This window comes from Orussus abietinus, unplaced genomic scaffold (genome assembly GCF_000612105.2).
Source record: "Orussus abietinus isolate OABI.00-Male unplaced genomic scaffold, Oabi_2.0 scaffold25, whole genome shotgun sequence".
In the NCBI taxonomy this organism is placed as follows: Eukaryota; Metazoa; Arthropoda; class Insecta; order Hymenoptera; family Orussidae; genus Orussus; species Orussus abietinus.
In genome coordinates this window covers 1360079-1385307 of record NW_019394504.1, presented here as the reverse complement: position 1 = coordinate 1385307, position 25229 = coordinate 1360079, and the positions used below count along the sequence as shown (strand labels likewise).

At 45.4% G+C, this 25229-nt stretch overlaps 5 protein-coding genes across 10 annotated transcripts; 2 read left to right on the top strand and 3 right to left on the bottom strand.

The window, feature by feature from the left end:
* Positions 1-454: 454 nt before the first annotated feature.
* LOC105697697 (protein AAR2 homolog) lies at positions 455-2049 on the top strand. Of its 2 annotated transcripts, none has more exons than XM_012421273.2 (5): positions 455-710; positions 791-906; positions 997-1150; positions 1254-1529; positions 1624-2049. In XM_012421273.2, exons 1-5 carry the CDS (start codon positions 520-522, stop codon positions 2030-2032), a joined length of 1146 nt encoding a protein of 381 aa, XP_012276696.1. In that variant the 5' UTR covers positions 455-519; the 3' UTR covers positions 2033-2049. The 2 variants fall into 2 exon arrangements, with proteins under 2 accessions (XP_012276696.1, XP_012276694.1); XM_012421271.2 differs by having other exon boundaries at positions 997-1171.
* On the bottom strand, positions 2041-5109 carry LOC105697698 (centrosomal protein of 112 kDa). Of its 4 annotated transcripts, XM_012421275.2 has the most exons (8): positions 5029-5088; positions 4811-4910; positions 4233-4315; positions 4106-4138; positions 3542-3763; positions 3343-3420; positions 2954-3265; positions 2041-2886 (listed from the first exon to the last, which is right to left on the bottom strand). In XM_012421275.2, exons 2-8 carry the CDS (start codon positions 4827-4829, stop codon positions 2659-2661), a joined length of 975 nt encoding a protein of 324 aa, XP_012276698.1. In that variant the 5' UTR covers positions 4830-4910; positions 5029-5088; the 3' UTR covers positions 2041-2658. The 4 variants fall into 4 exon arrangements, with proteins under 4 accessions (XP_012276698.1, XP_012276699.1, XP_012276697.1 ...); XM_012421276.1 differs by lacking the exon at positions 4811-4910 and having other exon boundaries at positions 5029-5109; XM_012421274.2 differs by having other exon boundaries at positions 4811-5086.
* Positions 4654-5986, top strand: LOC105697699 (mitochondrial import inner membrane translocase subunit Tim17-B). 2 transcript variants are annotated; one of them, XM_012421278.1, is made up of 2 exons: positions 4654-4763; positions 5114-5986. In XM_012421278.1, exon 2 carries the CDS (start codon positions 5127-5129, stop codon positions 5613-5615), a length of 489 nt encoding a protein of 162 aa, XP_012276701.1. In that variant the 5' UTR covers positions 4654-4763; positions 5114-5126; the 3' UTR covers positions 5616-5986. The 2 variants fall into 2 exon arrangements, with proteins under 2 accessions (XP_012276701.1, XP_012276702.1); XM_012421279.2 differs by having other exon boundaries at positions 4671-4777.
* On the bottom strand, positions 5782-6504 carry LOC105697700. The gene is made up of 2 exons (XM_012421281.2): positions 6277-6504; positions 5782-6188 (listed from the first exon to the last, which is right to left on the bottom strand). The coding sequence occupies exons 1-2, from the start codon at positions 6418-6420 to the stop codon at positions 6009-6011; spliced, it is 324 nt and encodes a 107-aa protein (XP_012276704.1). The 5' UTR covers positions 6421-6504; the 3' UTR covers positions 5782-6008.
* A 2817-nt stretch (positions 6505-9321) lies between these two features.
* On the bottom strand, positions 9322-23624 carry LOC105697511 (homeotic protein labial). The gene is made up of 2 exons (XM_012420870.2): positions 22346-23624; positions 9322-9910 (listed from the first exon to the last, which is right to left on the bottom strand). Exons 1-2 carry the CDS (start codon positions 23163-23165, stop codon positions 9399-9401), a joined length of 1332 nt encoding a protein of 443 aa, XP_012276293.1. The 5' UTR covers positions 23166-23624; the 3' UTR covers positions 9322-9398.
* Positions 23625-25229: the final 1605 nt, after the last annotated feature.

Here is a 25229-nt window from a genome sequence, read left to right as displayed (position 1 = left end):
AATCAGCTGATCTTTGGTAAATAACTACGTAAATTATCTGGGGTATTTTACTTATCTAACCTTGCTGCTATTGTCTTCTACGTTCCTAGTGTTTTTGGTATCAGAAATGAGTTGGGAGATTGCTCACGGGCAGGGTCGCGCGATCGCATCGTGTGCTGCCCTCTGATTTCGTACGTTAGCTTTCACCGTTTTTTGCCTCCAAGGGCGGCGCAACGAATTTCTGGTAGGGGCCGCGCACTCGCGATGGCTGTGCCATCTACCTGTTTCTCTACGTGTTTAGGGCGTTTATTACGTTTATTTGACGAGAGCGCTCACTTCTCGCACTTTCATCTCACGTGGGTTTATTCGCTGAATTACATATTCGCTATATGAAAGAACGAGATCACTAGCGTTTCCGGTCTAGTAGTATTTTAAATAAAGGTACATACCTTGCAAATCGAAAATTGTTGCCCGTGAGCAATCTCCGAACTCATCTCTGGTATCTAATACTTTCTGGATTAAATACGCACATTACGGAAAATGGTATCCAAGGATGGTAGGGAGATGGATCATGAGCTTGCAAAGCGACTTTTTGAAATTGGGGGGACTCTTGTTTTATTGAACGTTCCTCCTGGTACTGATTTTGGGGTTGACATAAAGTCTTGGACAACGGGAGAGGATTTCAAAGGCGTAAAGATGATTCCGCCAGGATTTCATTATGTCCACTACAGGTTTTGTTTCTAAATTATCTATTAAGAATACAGAAATATCGGTATATGATATTATAAAATCATTCTTTAAATGTTGACAGTGCAAAAAATGAATTTGGCGAACTGGCTCCTAGAGTAGGTTTCATTCACATCTTTAAAGAGTCCGAATTATTGGTAAAAAAGTGGGAAGTAAAAGAAGAGGATTTTTCCTTTGAATGTATGTAATCGTTTGAGATAAAAAGCCTGCTTCGTGTTGGATACAGAATTGAAAGTAATTTAATTGGTGTTACTTTTACTGTTTATGTAGCTATTCCCAAGGATACTGTAAGTAACATCAAAACAGATTTAAAAAATTTGGATAGGTTTCTAGGACCATATCCATTTGACATGTGGTTAAAGTGGCAAGAATTAACAAGTAAAGTTGATGCCAATATCGTGGAGAGATGTGCCCCAGTATGTGGGTACGGTAAATATTATGTCAAGTGAATTAATTTTAAATTTGCATAATTGTTTTAATATTGCCATTATGCTTAATATGACAACTTCATTTGTTATGTATTATAGTTATATTCGTTCAGCTTTGGAGCTTGAGCATTGCAGTGACGCGTCAAGGCCTAGAGGAGGAGAACCGGTTAAAAAGCAAAGAAGAATTGGTCGACTTTCTAGTAAAGAACGAGAAAACCAACTATTACCTGACTTGAAACCTAAGCCAGGCACGGAACTTAGGTTGACCGAGTTGCCTGATAAATATTTTCCTGACGGAGCAACACCGTCTGAAATTACACAACATTCCCTTGACAACAGTTATGCCCTCGATCAGTTTCTGAACAAGCTGAATCAGTACGTTACATTAAGTATTAATAATATTCAGAACCAAGCACAAGACGTTCTAGCTGAAATTACCATATTTGAATCATGCTATGTTTATTTGTAGTCCAATGGAAATAATTGGGGAATTGCAGTTGGCATTCGTATGTTTCCTCGCTGGGCAAAGTTTGGATGCTTTTGAACATTGGAAAGGACTAGTAGAACTTTTATGTGGAGCAGATGCAGCGATTCCTTCTCGTTTGGGGGTGTACATTGAATTTTTGCACATACTCGAAATACAATTATCCTATGTTCCCGAGGAAGTGCTTTGTGATATAGTTGCTGGCAATAATTTTGTTTATTGCAATCTTCGTAAATTATTTGCTAACATTGAGCAAAATTCACAAATTGATAGTTTTCTAAAATCCCGGGCAGCCCGAATGCGAGGAAATCTTACTACCAAGTTTATGTGGGATTTTTCCCATTTACAGGACGACGAAGAAGACGAGGCTCCTGTGGTAGTGGAGCTGGAATAAATTGTGTCTTTAAGGAAGATACGGATGTTTAATTTAATCTTTGCATAAGTACCTACCACTTGTTTATAGAATGAATTAAATACTTTTTATCGCATCGACATTACCGAGATTCTCCGTTGACGTCTTACTGCCACTACCGAGCATGGCTTCGGTAATTTATACGTCCAATCACGAAACGTAATCCTTCATATATTCGCCTCGACTCGAGTAGATTCTGCCTCAAGCGAATACCGCAAATGTTAGAGATAACGGTTTTGTGTTCGTTGGACATGGATACATGGATCGCGAGGGTCGCCAGATTAGATGTTTTTTTTTTATTTCCAGATTTTTGTCCTATCTCCATTACGCGAATTCACGGATAAGCGTTTCAGAAGGCCTTGCCACAGATATGATCTAGGGTATTGTCGAAGATTACAAGTATTCTTAGGGATAAAAGCTTGGAAATATTTTAGAATCAACTTACAAATCCTAATTCGTGTATCGTTATTTAAAAAAATTGCTCTCCTGCGGTACTCGCCCGAACCATTTGTTACACTGGACTGGTATCGGCAAAAAGTGACGACACCGATTTTCGAGTTGATTATAATTCATCTCGCTTATCGCATCTGTCACAAATTAAAAAGTAATTACGAGCGCGCCGAGTGCGCTGCCGACTCGAGGGCTCGATTTTCTTCTGAGAGCAAATTGACCTTCTCCTCGTACTTTCCACGGAGGTCTTGGAAAATCTTCAACTGCGTTTCGTATTCCTGCCTCAAGTCGGAATTTAAGCGCTCCGCTTCGTTCATTTTACTTAACATTGCGTTATGCCTCTCGCGCTCCGCCGCGATTCGGCTTTCCATGTTGTCCACGTCGTCCTTAAAGTCGAAGGAAGAAATGAAGAGTCGAAATCAATATAAAGAATTTAAACACGAGTTGCATTACCTGCAGATGCTTCACCTCCATGTTGCGGATGTTGAGAAGATCCTTCGTGATGGACACGACTTCTTTCAAAGAAGACACTTGTTTGGTCAGGGCGTTAATCTGGTTCTCTTGGTTGGCCATTAAACGGCCACGATCGTCCAGTCTCAATTGGGTTTGAGTTAGTGCGTTCTTCAAGTCCTCCATTTCTTTTCGAAGAGTGACTTCGTTGCCCTCGCCGCTTATCAAGGCGTTGTAAGAAGACTGCAAGGTCCCCAATTTTTTCTCCGCTTCTTCCAATTTTTTTTGGTAGGTATCACGTTCATTGGTTCGCTTCTAAATGTCCCAAAATACGCCCAGCTTTGTAATTAAGAAATTGAAAACGCATTACATGTTTCACGGGTTTGGCTTACTTGAACTTCTTCTTCCAGTCTTGATAAGGCTGATGGTTCGTTGTTGTTGGCCTCTACACCATTTGCCTCACAGTTGTCCTGTTGAAATAAATCGTTTTAATATTTTATATGCAATTACCGTTTAACGCCGTTTACCTTTCTATTCTGTATTAATATGAGAATAATCACTGAATATATAATGGGCATTTTGAATGCATACCTTTACTGAGTCCTTTATGTCGGTGCCTGGTAATGTCTCCTTAAGTTTATCAAGCGGTGCAGGTGCAGGTGCATCCAGAGCGGGCGAAGCAGGTGCCGATTCTGTTGTAGTTTTGTCAACTGGCTTGTCAAATTTGACAGTTTCGGCCTCGTGTAGATCTTCCGCGACAATGGCAACTGTCCTTTCGCATTGGGCCATTTTCGCTTTTCGGTTCGTCGGCGTCTTTGTAAAATGATTAAAATGATAAGGGGGAAGGGAATATTGTCAGAAGAACTTTGTGCTACGAGAAATACAATCTGTTAAATCGTGCGGAAAACTTGAACGTTGGAATTATCAATCTTGATCTTCTTTTGAATGACAAAATAATAACAGGGATCTATCGATTAAACATGCCTTGCACTGCATGTGGTGTTTAATTTAATACGAAGTACATCTATTCCCAGGAATATTAGTATGTAATCAAACTAATTGTAAATTGGCATTTTAGGTAACACGAGATCCCTTCAGTGCAATTAATTGTTTAATTAATATAGCAAGTACTTGTTAATAGTTGCATTTACTTACGTTACGTCCTCGTGAACCTTCTCGACCCAGTTTCTGAGTAATAATTCTTTTTAATAAGCGTTTTTTAAACAGAAATCACGAGCTGTACAGATCCTATTATCGTAATGGCGGTATTTCTAAGACTAACCGGAGGCGGCGTGTATTTTTGGAAATGTTCCGTTGTGCTATTTCTGAAGCATTTACTGTTGCACTTCGGGCTTCCATGGGCACCTAAGAAGTAAAAAAATTAGTCGAATCTTTTTTAATATCTCTCTAATTCAATTTGAATGTATCATTTTCGATTGTTACTGCACCAATTGAACTTGCAAAAGGCGGCTCGAAGGCAGTAAAGCTCTTACAACATAATTGCTGAGAATTTAATGTTTTCATTTCTTAAAATATGGTTGTGTATTTTTCGTACGTTCTCATAACTGAAATGCTGATTAAATAATTTTCTATTAGTTATTCCATTGCGTGAAAGTTCATATTCAGAATAGATCATCTACATTACCGACGTATAATCGTGATAGTTAGAATGTTCGTGTGAAGATGACGCCACATTCCAGCGAATTTTTCGTTAAACACGCGGACAGGAAAATCTTTACGAGTTTCGTCAAAACGAATTATTTCGACTGCTTTCGACATTTCGATCTCCAACCGACTTCCACAGAATTATTCGGTAATGTCAATGAAGTATGCATTTAACACCTTTTTCTTGGTACTTACACCGAGTAGTGTCATACATAATTGTTTCATCATACTTTCCATCCTTTGCTCTTTACGTATCTTCTTAACCTAACTTTTGTTATTTATGATGCATCATAGTCTGTTAAAGTAAGACCGTCCGAATTAATTATGTCGATAGTTTGCATCTGTGTGGAATGTAATCTTTGACCTTTTTGTCCTACCATTTCACACAGTTATATAAATGTAATGTTACTTACGTTTGATGGTAATTCTGGTAACGTTTCATGTACTTGACTAATGACTGCTTAAAGTTGATATTTTCTAACACACTCTTTTTAACAGAAAACTGTGAAAAATGGAAGAGTATTCAAGAGAACCTTGTCCTTGGAGGATAATAGACGATTGTGGAGGAGCCTTCACTATGGGAGCTATTGGTGGAGCGATATTTCAAAGTATTAAAGGGTTTCGCAATGCCCCTAGTGGAATGAACAAGCGCATGTTGGGTAGTTTAATGGCAATTAAACAACGGTCTCCTATAATTGCTGGGAACTTCGCTATCTGGGGAGGGATGTTTTCAACAATAGATTGCACGTTAGTGCGTATAAGGCATAAAGAGGACCCGTGGAATTCGATAATCAGCGGTGCTGCCACAGGAGCTATACTATCGGCGAGAAATGGAGCGATGGCAATGGCAGGCAGTGCGATCATTGGTGGAATATTGTTGTCTCTTATCGAAGGAATGGGTATCCTGCTAACTCGTCTTTCTGCGGAACAGTTCAAACCACCAAGTCTTATGGATGATCCTTCCCAATTAGGTGTACCTCCACAAAGCCATCCATCGTAATTCATATTTTAATGTCTTAGTTTTATTTTAAATTAGAATGACTTATTCAAGCGTCAATGCAGTCCGCCGAAAAAAGTATTTCTTGATTACAATCATCGGTACTGGTACTGTAAATCTGAACAGGTTTAAATTCCTTAGACTAAGAAACAAATAATAACGTTTTATGTTAATTTGTAATTAGAGTATCGTTTATTTTTCATTACCTGTTCATTGAAACATTAAATTAAATCATATATATACATCATAAAGATAAACAACTTGAAATTATAAATCGTGTTATATTACAAAAAAATCACAAGATCTTTTTGGCACGTTGTACATGGCTTCTTTCGTTATACCATTAAGCATTAATAAAAAATTGTATTAATATATTTTGTTAAAGTATCTATAAGCTTAATCATCTTCTTCTTCTTCTTCACTAAAGTGTGATGTCAATGATGGAATGTCAAGATTAAGAGCTTGATTTAACATATCTGTAAAATCATTTGATTTTTGTGTAATGGGTTCTGCTTTCCGAGCCATCGGCGGACTCTTGCTTGCATTTAAGGAATTAAGGATGTGAAGTTGTTCTACCTAGACATTTAACAATAATTTGAATAATTTTAAGCAATCTGTGACATTTATTAGAATGTTTAACATTCGATGGTTAGTATTGACGTACCTGAAGAGCATGTATTTGAGAATCAATGTTTGATATTAATTTCAAGATGAACTCTTCTTCTTGTTTGAGATTCTTTTGACAACCAATTAATTCTTTTGGAGTTTCCACAATCGGAGCGTTAATTGGTGGATTGGGCGGTTCCATTTCATAGAGATTATTTGTAGGTTAGAAATCGTTATATTAAGGTTAGGTCACCTGACTGACGTAGTCTGAAGGGCAAGAAGTCAGTGCTGCCACAACCTCGAATTTTGACTCGGATTTACCAACGTATTATTTGAAAGTGCTCGTTTCGTAAAATGTTTCTTTAAAGGTTTCATATTTCAAGTGAGGTTTCTACAAAAAAATCACGACGGAATCATCCGTTGAACATGTAAGGAATATCCATGATTTTATTCCATAAATCATTGCATTCCAGAAGTTAAGCGAATTATTAGTAATGAATTAATGCATTTTCCAGAAATCGCAGAATTGCCAATTTTTACTTCACTTTTTCATCAAAGTCACGCATGAAAAGGAATTAGCAGTCGACAAGATATAATAGAGGTCAGTTAGGAAATAAGTTATATTGTATAAGTTGGAACAATAGCGGGAAGTCGTAGTCATCATTGTTTTATTAACTAAAAACTAGGGTCTCGTGTTTCTCGGTTTAATACAATAAAACTTTATTCCTTCTACATAGTCTCTACGTAATATCGACTAAGCATAAATTATAATAATAGGAATTTCTGTGGATCACATTAACCCATGACTATAAGGTAACTACGGTTCTAGAATGTAAAGTAACGTTTTCGATTCGAACGGCTTCCAAGAAAACCATCTATAGAAGCGTATGGTTTAATTGTCGAACATATCACCGATTGGTAATCAATATTAACATGTCGATAAAATAAATAAGAAACTAAGGTTAATACATTAATAACGATCACCAACAGGTATAGTACCGATTTGGAAAGTTTATCTCACGGATACGCAAATGGCGAAGTCCAGGCCTTTTTGAAAACCTAATTTGGGAGGAGAAAATTCAAACTACACCAGAAACGATTTTCATTTCTATCAACTGATTCAAGGTTTGCGTAAGATCCTATTTACACGTACATACACGAAAACTTCAGCAAGACTTTATATACGTTGCTTATATGCGTGATACTCTCAACGTTTAGTTTCCGCTCGAGATAATTTATACAAAATCAAATTTGGGACTGCAGTTGTTGAATTCATTGGAAGGATCGGTATATTGGATGTAACCTAGGGAAATGGTCAGGAAATATTTACCCAACGTAAAAGTCAATTACGTATACGCTTCATACTTCGTCGAAACGTTAAGTAAAATAAATTACGACGTCGACGGGGAATTTTAGTTATCAATTATTTTTCATAATTATGCTCGGCGTATTCGTAAGCTGCTCCATGCTCCGAATGAATGATGACGTTTCACTCAGAAAAAGCATTCCTCTGGAAGTGCTCTGTAACTGTACATTGATATATCATTGCTGTACAATTTTCTGGTGGAACCAGTCTTAACGTCATTTACCATTTGGGGTCTTTTTACTGGATTTGTTAAATCGCCCGAACGAAACGTACCACGCTTAAAATAATTAACGATTGTTACCTCAGATTTTTCAGACACACGTTAGACTTATGTTCAGTAAAGTCATCCGACAGGTACACTTGTACCTTGGAGTCGAGTCATATAAATTAACATTATCGAGGGTTAAATATATTTCCGAAAGTTAGTATCAGTCATCTGATTAGTATCTTAATCCGAGCTAGTCCAGGTTTTCAATCTTCCGCTTTGTTTCACAGCGCTTTTAATGCTCTACTACAGAAGCGCCCATCTTCACAGTTCCTGCAGGCATTGAATGAGAAGAACTGGCGTCACTAAGTGTCCTAGAAAAATGCATCGTCCAATACTGGAGTCTCAAGGTCGTTCAACAATCGGTCCAGTAGGACATCACAAGTAGGATGTCCTTCCAGATGAAGCTGCCAGACTTAGCGAGGTCCATACTATTAAAAGCGTTTTCGCTTTGCACTTTACGTAATCCACGCAATTATGTCTAGAGTAAGGTGGTTCAGAATTCACGTATCAATTTCAATATTCAACCAGGAGAGCGGGTACTTTCCGAATTTCTTATCGGCCGGCGGAAGATCTCCAGGCAGATACCCCTGAAGAAAGCGGCCCCGTTCCTCGAGGTTGGCGCTATTAAAAGCCCGTTCTTTATATCGGCTCCGACTGTCAGAAACCGCGTAGGCTCCACGAGGGGCAGAGCAAACCAGGGCTCACGCTAGGGCTTAGTTCGGAAATTATGGTTGCGTGACCAGAGCTTGCAAAAGAACCGGGAGAGTCCTCCCCGCGTGGTTCGCGCGGCCGAGTGGCCGGTGGAGTTGCGCGACGTCCTTCCGATGGTATTCGAGGTCGAGGAGAAGTCGGGCTCCCCAAGGCTCCTAATAGATTTTTCTTTCAGGGAATTATCCCCGTGGAGGGTCCGGATTTGCTGCTCTCGATCGATTGTTCCGGCGACATGCGCAAAACTCGGGGCCAAGGGAGACAACCTGACCGATCTGCCAATAGCATTCGAATGTCACCCCAGAGGAACCCGAGGCACGACCCAGTCTCGTATTTACAGATAGACCGTGGAATACTTTGAGATACTTGGGGTCTTAAACGATATCAGTACTGCCCAGGAGGGTTACATCTCAAAAGAACTTTGCGTCATAGAGGAAAAAGGTTCCGTACTCGTTCGTATCCCTGGTAGCATTCATGCATTCACAAAGTCCTCATGGCTAGAGAACCAACTCGAGGACGACTTGAATTTTTGTCAATGCTCTGTACAGATTCCACGAGCATTATTTCTCCCATCTAATCGGCGCTTTTTCATCCTGCAGGTTTTCATCGCACCATTCCTGTATTCCGTTTACTTCATCTCCTATGCCAAGTTCGAAGTCCTTGGAATTCTTATCAAGACATTTTTCCACGTCTCCGTCCATTGTCTATTCGTTACCGTCCAAATGCAAGTGTTCGGTATCCCGAGAAGAGGTCCTGGATCCTCTTCTTGGAACGTCTCTCGGTAAGATTCCTTCTAGAAAGTGTAAACCCGGGGAACAAAGCCAGGTCCCAGGTCTCGTCATTCCTTGGCCGAGGAAGGCGGTGACTCCCTGCTGTTGTCGCTGGCGAAATTGGGTAACCCCAGTCCTCCCATTTCAAGACCAGACCCTGTGGGCGAGTTGCTGCTGCTCTTAGCCCCGCTGATGGGGACGGTCGAGGCGGATCCATCCGCCGGTATCAGGCCCTCTTTCATCCGCTTCTTCTGCTTCATCCGTCGGTTCTGGAACCAGATCTTCACCTGGGTCTCGTTTAGCTGGAGCGCCGAGGCGATCTCGATGCGCCGCGCCCGCGTCAGGTACTTGTTGAAGTGGAACTCCTTCTCGAGCTCGGTCAGCTGCTTGTTCGTGAAGTTCGTGCGTCCGGTATTGTTGAAGCTTCCGGAGACGCCCGCGAGGGGACTTCCGGCCAGGCAGCTCACCGCCCCCGCGGTCGAAGACGACGCGTACACCGAGCCCCCGATGCCGACGCCGACGCCGGCGCCGCCCATCGACCCGCTCCCGAACTCGCCCCCGTTCGGATTCGTCTTTGGCGCTGAAACAGGGGAATCTTTATTTATTTCATATTTTCAAAAATACCTCCGTCAAGATATCTACGCATATCTTCGCAAAGGAAACAAGAAGGACGAGGAACTGCGCGTTTACTCTAATTTAAGAATCAAGTACTGTGTACCCGTAACAATCCCCGAAGAGGGTTCGAGCGAATGAATTGTACCAAAGACCGACGCCAGTCACGGTGCCAATTAAACGCGCCTTGACAATGGCTCGGATAGCTCCGTCCCGCTAATTTTGGCGGAAGGTGTAGCTGCGCTGGGCAATATGTACAGATTAAACCCTTTAAGTGACAGCCGTCCGATGTCCAATACAGCTGGTCAGTTCGGAGGAAATAGTTCTGGGATCGTGGGGTGCGGGGGCGATGGGGTTGCACCCCCAAAGGCTGTTCGAAGTTCGACAGTTTGATGTTGGAGGACTTCCCGGGGAAATCGGTGGATTGTCATTTTACTCGGCGACTCGAAGAAGCACAGGAAATTCCTCGACGTCGACGCGGAGAGGAAATTCCCGTGGTACATTATGAAAATTAGTAGGTTATTTAGATTGCAGACAGGGGCTGGTCAATTTGCGTAATGGAAGAGGGCGGACGACAAGTGACAAGCCACCGCCTTGGCATCGCGCCTTGACGTATAAGTTGGCCTTCCTTTTGCCCTGCTCTTTGAAGAAGCAAAAATTCCGAAAATATTCCTTACGTTATTCCAATGATTTCTCGCGTACACTGTAACATAAATTGTATATCCTGCACGTACATTACCCGCGATATGGCCCGGAGACTACGGGAGAAAGCATTTCGAGGTACTCCGTACTCCGTTTATTTCACTTAATTTTCTGGAAACATTTCGAGCCGGGGTAAAAGGTGCGAGAAGGGAACGCGACGGGAGAAAAAGGAGAAACACAGATGATCCGTCTTGTGGCTCGTTACTTAGTGCTCGCGATGTCACAGGGAGGCGTCTTTTTATGAGTCCTCTTTGTGCGTTTATTAAAAAGAAGGAGGGTTTAAATATCGCGAAACTATGTGAAATGATAAGAAAGCCCATTTTCGAATAGATCCATAAATGCCAGAAATAGTTTTAATGTCTGCATTGTGGCGTTATAAATATCCCTTCTCTAAGCTGCGGGAAATGTATCGATGAATGGTTCAGTTAATTTAGAAAAAGAAAAAAAAAATAGAAACAAATTCGAAGGCGAACTCCCGAGTGCATTTGGCGCGAGTTCCGTGATAGCGGCGGCAGGAGTGGGGAAAATAGACGAGAGATCGTAGACTTTACGGGTCTTCCGTTAGTCCGATAAATTGATGAATGAGTCGCGAGGACGGGGAACATTTTCATTCCGTCTCGGCCGTGCGCTTAATAGAACTTGTCCAAGTTTATTATTCGGCCAGAGAAGCGTGAGCTTAATGGTTGCCCGCTAAGTTCCGTATTCTGCACGGAGTGACCGATCTGCTGCTTTTCCAGTGACCCTTTCCCTCGAGGTCCGCCTTTACGTTTCCAGCTTTTCTGGCCCATCCCTAATTAATTTCTATCCTTACTTCGGAGAATGAAATTCATCCGTTTCGTTTCTAGGAAATGAAAATGCAGAGTCGATAGCCAGGGCTCTTTACGTGGAGGTTTTTGACGCTGCCGCGTAAGGGTCGGCAATTTTCCGCGTTTCGCTTGGTAAAAAAATCGCAGAATCCTGACAATCGAGGGCTAGGAAGTTTTCCTCTTCTTATGAGTCGCGACTTCCGTCACGGAAGGTGTTCTGAAATTCCTTTAACGAGCATCCACCCGATGGTCTGAAACGAGTCGGCAGGACAGCCGGCCGGCGGAGCACAATGGTGTTATCACGGGCGAATATCCGAGGGAGATCTAAAGTACCGGCGGAGTCCGGCGAATCGCGACAGAAATCGTGATAGCACCGTCGGAAATAATATGTCGCCGGGACAAATGAGAAATGGGAAATGGCAGGTCGCCGAAGGAGGGCACGGGGTGAGCCACCGATAGTGCCGAGTCTTGTCAAGGAAGCCGTTGACATAGCTAATTACGAGGCGTTACTCAACTTTTCTCATCGTTTCATTTCGCACATGCTAAAGAGACGTTACTTCATCCCAAATATAATTTTAATCCTCCCTCAAATCACGCCCTGATTGCCTCTACAGTTTTTACCCGTAACCTCACTCAAGGGATCGGAGATCGCCTCGATTCAAATATTTGTACAAGAGGGAAGCCCGGGTGTCGTAGCGTATAATCGAATTCCGAAACTCGATACCCTTTTAACACAGCCGGTCGATACGATTTTTATGTGTTTTCAGGGCAGGCTGCCATTTAATTCCCCAACTGGAGCGGTTATGTTATACCCTTGCGCGCGGTCGCCATCTTGGAAATCTTAAGCAGCGTCCTTTTCCATCCTCGCGGGAACTACTTTGTTTTCTGGTAAGTTTCATTAAAATCTGCAGTTATAGGTGGAGTTTATATGCAGAGTTATACATTTTAATACATTTTCAGGGAAATGCCACTTTTGGGGAAGCCTGGAGCCTATCGCAAGGGGTTGGTGCTCGTGGCCGTCGGGACGGGAAGGTAACATTATCCCGAGGTTCTCCCTGCTCCGCTTCCATCTCTCCTTGGCTTACATCATCTGCGGGGCCTTCTGGCTTTTAGCCTTTGAATAATATTTGAATTGCGTAATGCGTTTTCAACAGGGGGTCCTCGCCGAATAAAGCAGATGATCCTGTGTGCCGACGGGATTGGCGGTCTTCAAATTCGGCGATGGCCGCGTGCCACCGGGGACCAGAAATTCACCCCTTCACCCACCCCTCCATCGAAATATCGAAATTCAAAGTCGGTAACACTTTACTTTATAATAATTTTAATTAATCTACAAATATAGACTAGGTTGCCCGTAAGTTTAGAATTTTTTTAATGAGGATTGTAGATATAATTGAATAAAATTCGGTATCCGAAAATCGCGATACGCAGACGCGTGTTAATCGGTTATACCGATTATATATAGAACGCCGCGTGCGTCTTCGATCTCGCATTGAACGCACTTATATCGAGAGATCGCATGTTCATTAACGCTTCAACGATCGCGGCTAGTAAGACACGCGAAATGTGGACAAGTTGAAAGGAAGGATTTTTTCCGATGAAAGGCCTCTTTGCATAGAAACGCGGGGGACACCGTACAGATAGCAGCGCGAGATAAATCCGTCAGGTTGACGATGCAGGTCCAGTAGTAACATTGACCGGTTATGTCTGCGGAATTAATTTCACGTGGAAGTACGCTTAATTAGAGATCTACGCAGTTTCTATGTCTCGCCATTAACCTGACATAACCGTAATACCTCGTACCGTGCGTAATCTAATTTGCCAATCCCGACAATCTCTCTATTTTCTATTTCTCCCCTCTTCTACCGCGTATCCACGGAATCACCTCTGATATTATTATTAAAATTTATGCCGCGTCAGTTATCCCAGATCCGCGAGGTCCGATAACAGAATTCCACGTCCCTGGCTCTTCTACGTGAAAATGCATATCGAGGAATAAAGAGATTCCCTAAATTAGTCAATTTTCAATTTCCATTGATTTTTATGAACCAACTCCGTCTATTTTGAACAAACTCCGTCTAAAGTATAAATCTCGGAATTTAATAATTAAGCCGCATAAATTATCCCCGATCTGCGACATCTGATGAAATTCTAAGTAGCTGATTGTTGTTTTTTTAATTTTTCTTTTTAATGGGAAATTCATCGTTGAGGAACCAAAAGATCCCTGAAATTGGCCATTTTTCATGTTTCGTTGATCTTTATGGACTTGCATTTTGACTGAAGTCTGTTTAAAGGGTGTTTCTGAATTTCAAATGGAGCCTGCCCTTTTCGGGCGGTTCGATAATCGTAGGTGCGCGAAACGTTAGAGCGAACCGCAGGATAGCCGGCCAGGAGGCCGGCTACGTAAAATAATAATATTAAGCCAGGTGAGATTTAATCGGGGGCCTTTGAACGAAGGCAGAGAGAGAGAGAGTGGCATGCACGACCAGGACGTGCTTTAACGGTGTAGTCGTAAGTGCCCGCCTACATTTACAGTAGTTACAGTAGGTACGTACTCGGGGCCTGCGCCCGTTCGAGCGTAGGACTACCCGAGTATTAACCGCGGTATTAACCGCGATATTAACCGAGTCCAGAAGAGAGTATCAACACTTTTAATGACGCTCATAAAGCCGCTACTGTTGCCCCTGAAGTTGGTCCCATATTACCCACAAGAGCCACTTCGAGTAACCCCATAAAGTCGCGACAATTACGACGGTGGAAAATGGCCCAAGGACGTCGTCGCCCAATGTCCAATCTTTAAACCGACAAATAATCTATGAAAACAGAAATAAATAAATAGCAAAAAAAAAGAAAAGAAACAAACAGAAACTCCTCACTTCCTCAATTTGACCATTTCTCCTCCATACTCGGATGTAGAAATAATTTATTTCAATTAATTAAAATGAATTAAGAGGGACATGAAGTTTTGTTCGTATCGCGATTTAACTTTTCATTACGTTCCCTTTTTTTTTTTAAGTGTGGGTTAGATTGGAAGAGAGGGATTTTGTAGGAATTCGAGGTCTGGGTGTCGGGAAAATGAGAAAAGCTCGGGACGCGTCGACCTCCCCTGATCCATTCTGGTCACTCTTGTCGAGTATTCTAATTTCGGCATTATAGTCGCTAATATCCTGAGTCATGGTGAACTATGGAAAGGAAGTGTCACGTCCATATCGTTCGTAACTCGGGGTGCGTGCCGGGCGCACGCTCGCGCGTGCGCAATCGGGTGCTCGGACGTGGAGAGAACCTGAAACGCGAGTGGGTGAGTTTCTCCGGGTGGAAATCGGACATGTCCTTTTTTAACCGTGCACCAATTACTCCGACTTCACATCCCGCGGTCGTTAAAATCTAATCTGAACGTTCTGTAAACGATGGTCTCCCACTCGCGGGGCGTTAACGTTATCGGAAGTACCTCCAGCCGTGCAGTTTTGAACGCAAATCGTGAAGAGCTACCGGACTGATAGGGATAATCAGGTGGTACGACTTCGTTACCCTGATCTATCGCGCGGGATGAATCTACGAAATGATCCTCTCTTTACGTAAGGATGCTTCTTAATGCCGCGAAGAAACTTTCTTTCCTACACCGTTAGACTGGATCCCCGGTAATTCTTGACATTTCCGATTTTTAAATTCCCGAAATTCGCGATTTTAAGGGGATGTGAAAGTGACGTCAAAGAGGTCTCGTTTATGAGACTTATCTCCGAACTGGGTGTACCGAATCGTTTGAAACTTGACAATGTGAACGTGGAGGCTATAAGGAAGTTCCTGACCCCCATGAGATTTCCATTTTTCAAAATTTGTCTACAGGCATTTTTACCATTTTTTGTAGAAAAAAAAAACAATGAAACTTTGTGGGCATCGGGACCTTCCTTAATGCCTTCATATTCACGTTGTGAACTGTGAAACGATTCGGTACATCCATTACGGGAAAATGTTTCATGAACGATTGATCCGGCAGATGCTTTCACCTCCTCTTAAGATTACTGAATTTCGCAATTCGCAAGTTCCTGGAATGCGCGATTTATACGATATTTCGATGATCGGGCATCGATCCGGGATACCGTGGAAGCGAAGCTCGAGGTGAAAATGAAAATGATCGAAACACGTGCACAGGACCAGGTTCCTTCTACGAGGGTGCCCTCTCGTAGAGGGAAAGCTCGCTCGCAAGGGTTCGCCGCCTCTAAGGGCTCCCAGGGTTCCCAGGGCTCGCAGGGCTCTAAGGCTCTCGGGTCCGGCGGGTGCCAAGGTGGAAACACGCGAGCGATCCTCTGATCCCCTCGCAAGATATCGGCCGCTCGCTCACGCGTCCACCGCGCCGACAACCCGGCCCGGCCGGTTGCCGCCGGGTTGCCCGTCGACGGTCCGCCGGTTGCCCGCGGGTTGCCTGGGGGTTGCCCAGGAGCGTCGAGTGCCCGCCAAGTTCAGGGCCGGCTGACGGTGGCGCGTCCGAGGCCTCCTTTTTCCTTTTCCCGAGTTTTCGGCCACTTCTGGGAAGACACTTGTCGCCCCCCGTAATCGGTACAATTACTTGAAAAAAAAAAAAAAAAAAAAAAATTGCGGACGAGGAAAATTGTTCCCCGTGTTCTCATACTTTTAGGGGTGTTATTGATTTCGGGTGGGAAGTGTTTTCGGGGTGTGGGCGATACGGGATCTGCACGGTCTTGCGACCTGTGAGTTTCGGGGCTGGCCGATGTTGCCTTAACTGAGTATTTCGTGATCCCGTCATTTAAGCTGATATGATTATGAAATATATATGTACATATGAAATGTAAAAATATTTATAAAACTTTTCTCCAAACTCGGGGCATCATTTGAAACTTCATCACGTGATTGTGAAGTCCCTAAGGAAGAACGTGGTGCTCATGAAAATTCATAAAAAAAGAAAAATGTACTCTTAGGTCTAGTCTGGGAGAAATAAACAATTTTTTGTATTACAATTGAAATTTCACGAGCACCGCGTTCTTCCTTAGGGCCTCCATAATCACGTGCTGGAGTTTTCAACGATTCGGTGCCTCCAGCTTGAATAATAAATTTTATGATAATATTTTGACGTTGATATGCACAGAATGATCCTATCGTAACACTTCAATTGTTAATGCAAAATTTGGTATCCGTGAATTTTTCTACCGCGCGATGCAGGACGAGGGTTGGATATGTTTTCTCACGTTCCTGTTGTTGGGTTACTTTTTACGTGTTTATTATTTTGCGGGATTTGCGAAGTGCCGAGTGCATCGCCAAGTTCGATCCCACGGTTACTATTGATCTCTTCTCGAGTCTCGCCATTTCCTCGACGAGACGAAGCGCAAACGTTCGACACGATAGCGGTTTATCAAAGCCAAGCTCTCTTCCGTGGCGCCGCCCCTGATTCGGCCAGGGCGTCGATAACGATATGCATAATTTAAATATGCTTAAAAGGCGATAGGCTTCAGGAAAGAAGGGTAACCTTTCGCGAGTCGGTTTTTCCTCTGGCGAGAATCGTCCATCCAGGCCAAAAGCCTTTCCTCCGGAATTAATTCAACCCTTTCCTTCTACATTTTTCTGCATTCCTCCTCTCTCTCTTTCTCCTATAATTCACCTCTCGCGAGCTCGAGGGTGTTTCAAAAGGTCAAGAACTTTCATTCTGCCCGTGACGCGATGTCGTAAAAGCCTTGCAAAACCACGGCGATACAAAACGGAACGCTTAAACGTGGCGCATAATAGGGTGCTTTGCTCGCTCTGTTCGCAAATAATCCGAAACATGCCGTAAAACCGTTGAAGTAGCGCAAACATGGGCGCAGGTTGACGAACATTCGTTCTACCTACGATTACACGGTGTCGTAAAACCACTCAATTGCCCACGTTGAATGCGACTTATAACCTCAAACCCGACTCCCGGCTATACGCTGCGTTCCCAAAATCGCGTTCTCCAAAAAAGATGTTCTTACCTAACCTCAAACTTCCCTCCTACCACCATCGTCCATTTCATAATTCAATTCCCCACGAAAAAAGAAACCCCAACAACCTAACCTGAAGCAACTTTCTCTCCCATTCGTTCTCCAAGAGAGAAATAAAAATGCCAACAAAGTGCCTATAATCGTATAATAATTTTTTCTTGATTTCAGAATTACTTAGAAAAATGTTCTTTTTCATTTTTCTTTCCTTTTTTTTTTTTAATAAGGATAGATATGAATAGGGTCGTTTCGTGAAAAGGAAGACATAAAGGGAGGTCGAGTGTCCTGCCCAGCAGGAACCGGGCTTTTATTCGGTTTCTACCGAATTGCCAATCTCGCAGTTGCGTATCGCAGGAAGAAGAAATCAAGTCCGGTATGATAGATCGGGTCGTCCGGCTGACAGCGGCGCGACGCTAAGCGTCCATGAAGGGTGGACGGAGCCCTGCACCCCCTGCAACGCCCTGAGTCCTTTCTGGACCCGGCCAGGATCCGGCCAGGATTCGGGGGAGAACCTTTTGTGAGATCCGTCCAATGAGACCCTCGCCAAACCCTATTCGTGCTCCGCCCATCCAGTTCTCTCCACCCTGGCGGTTGCGCCACTTATCCGACCAAGTACGGCAGCTGAGCGGCCACTAATTCTATTAATCCTCCATAAATCCGAAGACGGAGATCCAACACGAGAAAGACGTTAGAAATATTACGAGATTTTTTACGCTATTTTATAGTGCCTGCGTATGACACCGAAGGAAAATTCAGGAATTATTTTTTGAGGCTAGAAATCTACCATTACGTCCGACGTCTCTGAGTGAATATTCACAGACTTTTTACGCTATCTCATAACGTACATGCTTATATATGCCACTGAAGGAAAATTCAGGAATTATTTTTTGAGGTCTACCATTACATCCGACGTCTCTGAGTGAAACATTCCGTGAGTTCCAATATGGAGGTCCAGTATGAGAAAGACGTTAGAAATGTTGATTAACGTTTACGCTATGTGATAATGCATATGCATATGCGTGGTATAGACGGAAAAACCCGGAATTATCCTCTGCAGCCAGAAGCCCACCGTTACACATCCGACGTTTCTAAGTGAAACATTCCGTGAGCTCGCGGCCGGCAATCGTTCGGATCTAAATTCTAACACCCGAGGATTCGGGAACCCGGGAAGAGCGAAGCGCTCGTAAAAAGTGCACCGCTGATTTACGGGGTGCGAAATGAAACGATTGTTAACGAGTGCTCGGATAACGCCCGGTCGATAATCCTGCGCTTCGCCACTTGATTCGCTAGGGCACACGAGTAGGTCTCTCGAAGGGTTTCCAACGTGCAATGAAAAAACATATCCGAGTTTTGTACCGTGCCCCGTTATCTACATTCCACGTGACAAATAATAATTGTTCTAAGGATTTTAAAAGCGGTGTCCACAGACTGGGGCTATTGTCTGAAACCACTTAAAAGTGTGGAGACAATTTTGAGGAGTATTTGTGATTTTTCCTTGATAACGATTACTTGAATTTATGAAGTCGTTCCGTTCCGGATTTTTAGGTTATATGGATTCAAGTAGGGTAAAGAGCCGCAGGAAGAGCCGAATTTCCGTAAAATCTGCTAAAGGTGGGAGTTAAGGGTCGGAAATTGAAATCGCGGGGGTCATGGGGGGTGATTCGGTGATCGAGGGTGGCCGCCCCGGGTCGGGCCCGGTTTGCATGTTCGGCTGCAATGACTGTCGCGGTCTCACCCTCTGGAAACGCGTTTGCGTTATTAATTCGTTTATAATGAGCTATTAAGCGAAACGCGCGTAATCCCGACAAGCTCGACCGAGCGACTAAGCTCCTGCTTCGAGCTTTAGCGCCAAGTACCGGGCTATTAAGTAAATTAAGCTCCGTTGACACCGCGAAGGGACGTTAAGACGGCATATTGTCTCTCCTTCGACTCGGCCGATAAATCCGTATATATATTTCCCTCCGATTTATAACCACACGGTATTTCAAATTCATCCCTCGTGATACCGAAAATAATTTCCTGGGTCTTTACGACGTCATTATACACGTGTCGATTGGTTAAGGTCACTTTGCGCGTAATTCGCCGATCCGCCCGGCGGTCTCGATTAAAGTTGTACAATTTTTCTCGAAACCGACAAATCCGTATACAAATTTTCCTCGAAATTTGAAACTCATTGCTTGGGGCTCCCAAAATAATTTCCTGGGTCTTTATCCCTCGATTATATAGACACGTCACTTTGCGCATAATTAGCGGATCTGGCTGGAGGTCTCGATTACGTTGTAAAACTTTTCTCGAGAGACCATTACTCCAAGCTATCGGTTCTCGTGACGCAGCTCTTTATTCCCGTGGAAAGGGAACGGGACTAATTTTCTAAGGGACGTAAATCTGAGGCGTTATCGTCCGAGTTGTCCGCGGAGTAAGCTCGTCGGTTTTGAGGAGCATTGTCAAGATAAGCGGGAGCCGACCGAGCGGTCTAACGTTTTAATCGATTTAACGCGTTTACCTGTACGTTTCTCGCGAGAGATTCGACGGACTGGCGCCGGCGGGTTGTCAGCTCTGGTCCCGCCAGAGAAAAAAGTACCCCAGCCCTTCGACAGTCTCATATTTCGATATACATAGTGCAATTCCGTGTCGAGTCGTACGGCCGGCAGATAACTCCCACGAGTTCGTTTCGGGAAATTCGTCCCCACAAAAGCGGAGAAGAAAAAGAGGATACCGATGCAAAACCTGGCTATCGAAAAGTTCCCAAAACCCTCCGCAATGCATTTGGCGCGAGACTCTACCGATGTTTTTTTTTTCTTTTTTGTTCGGTCGAGCCAGGTCGAGCTCTATCGTCGATCCCGTGAAATTGCAGCCATATTCGCGATACATTATAAATAACCGTTCGATAATTCCTAACTAAGAGATCGAGTCGACCCGATCGATGTCGATTATGTCATGAAATAATTCGCGGGAAATTTCTGGCGTTATCAACTGTCGGTCCTTATCACCCAAGGGTCTTTATCACCTACGAAGGACTCTTGTCGCCGGTCGACCCTTCGAGTCGCGAGAGCCAGAAATCGAATCCGTAACTCATGTCGCGAAATCGATCGGATCCGATATGGAAATCGGAACAAGCTTTCGACTCAAAATAAGTCGTACAAGTCGCGGTACTCTACCGGTTGCCTAGCGGAGCATAACCGGGCGGAATACTTTCGCCGTGTACACCGCATTGCGGAAACCGCCGGGCATAGCTTTCCCACCGTGGCGAATAATTAAGTTGCGGCTACTTTTTCGGACGACGATCAAACACGATCTTACCGCCATTAGAACCGACAGCTTGTCAAGACTCCCGACAAATAGCTGAGTACATATATTTCCGTGGAAAAAAAAAAAGAAATTAAGAAAAATCCTGCAAAACCCATTTTAATGCGTAATACGCTGGGTGCACCGCATTGCGGAAATTCGCGACACCGCCGAGCACAGTTTTCCCACCGCAGCGAATGATTAAGTTGCAGCTACTTTTTTTTGTCGGATGATAAGCGAACACGATTTAATCGCCATTAGAATCGACAACTCGTCAATCCACGCGACGGATAGGTGAGTAAAAATAGTCCCTAAAAAGATGATGAAAAATCCTGGAAAATCTGTTCCATTCCCGAGGATGATAGAGTTCAGAGGATGATAAGAAGTGGACGCGGGTCCGGAAGCGGCTCCTGCTTGATCCTTTTAGCCGATTGAATTCGCTGCAAGGACTCGTGTATAGTGTGGCTCTTGCTCGAGACCGTTTGCATTCGGCAGATAGAGATCCACCCAGCAGTTGTCACGTTTGATTTATAGCCGCAAAGGAGCAGCTTCCGTGTAAACGTCGGTATCTTCCGTATCGGCCATATAAGAGAGTTATCTGCCATGTCCTTATCCAGGTTGTCGCGGGGCATCGAGCTTCGAGAGACGGCTAAATGGTTTTCGAAATTTTCCTGCTTCTTCTATATCTCGATGAGGGAGGACGATTTCTAAACGTTACTAAATCCATTAACGAAGCGAACGGCGACCGGGAATAATTTCCAACCCTTCCAAGGAGTCAGAAGAGAAGGGTTTTAATTTAATTTACCACCCTTTAGAAGAAGGAGGTGGAACCGCCCCCAAGAGAAAGCAAACGTTCGACCGTTCCTCCGGCCTCGGGATCATTTTTCAATTTTCGGTCAACCTGTTTCGGTGCCGAAACTTCAACGCGTGTAGGCTCTCCCGCGAGGACAATAGATAAGTGTACGCCTTAAAATAATTGAGTAGTCGTGTCCTGTCAGGGCCGGGTTCTGGTTTTTATCGCGGCAGACATTCCGAGATCGGTGGAACCCTGGCAGGCGGACAACGTTTTACTCGACTGCCACTCTTAATCGAGTCATCATGGATACGGACTTCTAAAACGTCAATCGATGGAGATTAATCTACCTCTCGGAGTCGAGCACCGAGCTACCTGGCCGTGAGGTCGAAGTGGTCGGTTTAAAACCTCGAGACTCTCGGTAAAACTGAACAAGGCCCGCCATTTTGAAAAGCAGGAGGAAGTCGCCAAGTTCACAGGCCTCAATCGAGCGTGTCTCTATCCTGCAAGCATCTCCCTACCCGTTCGTATATTTTCCGTTAAACGACAAATATCGCTACTAAAAGACCCCCTTCACTTGGTATCACGCTCTATCGGCTCCGTAAATACCAAGCGTTCTCCAAGTTCCCCTCAGGAGCGACTTGGATCGAGACTCGAAATTATTTAGCAGTATTCATGTAAATAAGGTCGTAGCATTCGCTATAGAATAAGACATGCTCGTTCTAGAAGAATGGGTCCCAATTAGAGGCCCCGATTACCGTCCAATCGGCAGAACGAATCCTGATCCGATTTCACGGTACCCACGGAGCCAAAACGAGAAGCACGCGTGGCCTCCTTCGGGAGATACCTACCAACAGGTTTGGGCACGTTCCTCTTGACTTGCATCCACTTGTAGGTGGGCACCTGCGCCTGATGCTGCTGGGTATGTCTCGGATGAGCGTGTTGCTGATGGGAGTGGGCGCGAGCATGGGGATGGGGGTGCAGCGCGTGAGGCCCCTGCTGGATGGCGTGATAGGGCGACTGATCGGAGCCCTCCTCCTTGTAATGCGTCCCAGGATGCTGGGAGTACTCGGGTTGCCTGACGGTTGCGGGTCCATAGAGCAGCGGGTCCTCGGATAGCGGGTGCAGATAGCCGGCTATCTGGTAGTCGGCCTGGTGACTAGATTGCTGGTGATGGTGCAGCTGGTCGGGGTGTTCCTGGTGAGCATGGGCCTGGACCTGGAGCTGAACCGGCTGGTGCAGGCCGGGAGGTTCCTCCCTGAAGGAGCCCTGCTGCAGGTGATACCCCTGGTGCCCCGAGGCCTCCGGGTGGTGCGCGGAGGGGTAATTCGCATAGTCGAGGTTGGTGTAGCTGAGTCCATTCTCCGAGGAGATGATGGCGGTGCCGTCCTCGTGAAGAATAGCTCCGGACGGGGAGTAGAAGGTCTGCGGCGGGGTGACGGAGTTCCCGGCCTCCCCGGAGGCCAGGAAGCTCTCGGGAGCCGCAGGGGACGAGGCCGTCGACGTGTAGGGCGCCACCGCGGACTGAGGATAATAGGGCACCGAGGCCAGCTCCGGGGATGGCGCCACCGGCGCGTGTCCCTGAGCGGCGCCCTGGCCCGCGAATCCGTACGCCGTGTACGAGTCAGGCTTGCCGTAGGTCCCGTACATGCCCATGTCCATCGTCATCATCCTTGCTGGGGATGGTCATCGATAGGGCAGCCGGCGCGCTACGCCCTCATCTTACCTCCCACCCACGCGACCGACTCCGTCCACGTTCCCGCACCTTCCCTCTGCACCAACTATACTGCGAACCATGAAATCCACTGTCTCCCGACGCGCTTATCCGGGGTAACTCGTCTCCTTCCCCCGGAACGCGGTCATTTCGAGTGGTCCACTGCTGGGGCTTCCACGACCAAGGCCGATCCGAGGTTCCGGCCTGGGGAAGAGCCCTCTTCACCTCAGCTACCGATTCGTTCCCCTTTACCCGGTATAGACCTGGTTCCGGTCTCGGGTCGTTCCACTCTCGAGCTCCGACCTGCTGGGAGTGCGGCGACCGTCTGGCCCGCTGGGAGTCGGTCGCCGTCGACCCGTCGCGCGGTGCGACCTTTGCACCGGGCGCAGTCGGTAGCCGGGTCGCGAGGCGCGGTCTCTCCTCGGGCGGCGCGGACGGACTGCGGCCTCGAGTCGCAGGCCGGCCGCGGGCAGGTGAGGCCGAGCCGTGGTTCTCCAGGAGTCGGCAGGAGGCGCCGCGGAGTCGCCCGGCCGCGCAGAAGTGGCGGAGGCGCGGCTTCGACCGTCACGTGACCCGCCCTGGGCGGATCCGACCAATCGGGCGCCCCTCCAGGGCCGCGCACCCGGCCGTATGATGGATCGCTACGGATTTTATTTTCCCTCCTTTTATCTGCCGTCCTGCAGTTGACACTTATCGTATACCCGTAATATCGGTGCCACCTTCGTACGACCTACCTCCGAGGAAACGACCGGAAGCCTGATGCTCGAAGCTGGACCCGTATGTAATTATGCGCGGTGAGGTCTTCTTAACAAATTCCTGGACTGTAAACTGTAACTGCAGAGGTGAAATGTTGGCCTCGGGACCTGTCATTCTAGACTTCCATACTGGAAACGGGGTCTGTAACTGCCACGGAAGGGTAACTTTTCAGATCGAGGTCATAGTGGCGGATATTTTTATCTCTTTTATTTTTTGCCCCGAGATAAAATTTAATTCGTATTGTTCGTATTAACCCTTAACGCTCCAAGTGTCTGCCTCTCAAGCACCACCGATCCGACCGACTTGCAAGTCGAAGTATGATGAGAATAAGTTGGAGTTGATGGTCGATATTCAAAATTAAAAGTCGGAGCGTTAGGGGTTAATTAGTATTAGAGTTGAAGGTAAGAATAATATTTCGTCAAGGATTGAATTATTTTCAGGTGGCGCGTTCCGAGTCGTTTAATTGAGGTTTTTGGTTGGTAATTGAAATATAGGAAAGGTAGGTTTATCGCGTTTATTTATTGTAAACTGTAAACGAATTTCAGGGCCCGGTCTTATCGCTTGACCCTTGAAATCGGCGCTGCAAGTACTTCGGGTCTGCGCGTAGTCGGACTTGAGGGGGTGTCGAGACCGGTACACAATTTATGAATAAAATATCACCCAATTTTCCTTCCGCCCCTCCGCTCGCGAGCACATTGACACGCATTCCGGGGGGTGCGTGCGGAAGAAAAAAGTCTCCCGAGGCAACGACTTCCCGGCTGAGAAATTCATCACCTGATATGCCGAGTGCCAGAGCCCGATTCCGCGATACAACGCTTCTCGCCGGGCTCCGCATACATCACCGACTTTATTTACATATTATCTACCGCTCGAGGTATGGAGTTAAACCCCCGTGATATCGATTTTAAGCTCAACGGATGATGCCTCGGATAACGAATTAAGATTATAAACAATGAGGATGTCGGAAGATCGGAGAGCCTCGACGTGGAGAAGAGACGCGTCCCCCGCGGATCCGTGGCAGACGTTCTGGTCTTGTACCGTGTTAAGGACGCTTGACAGGACCCGAGTTCAGTGACAGGATGACACATTCCACCGTGAGAGTTTTCGAGCGCAGACTGTATCAGCATTTGAGCCAGAGAGATTACGTGGAAGGCGCCACCTGCGGCCACCCGCGACATGAGGCCGACCTGGCTCATGGATCGAGATCTCGTTGATCTCGATCGAGGGTCCTTGATAGTCCTGAAATCCCCATCTCGAGATCCTCT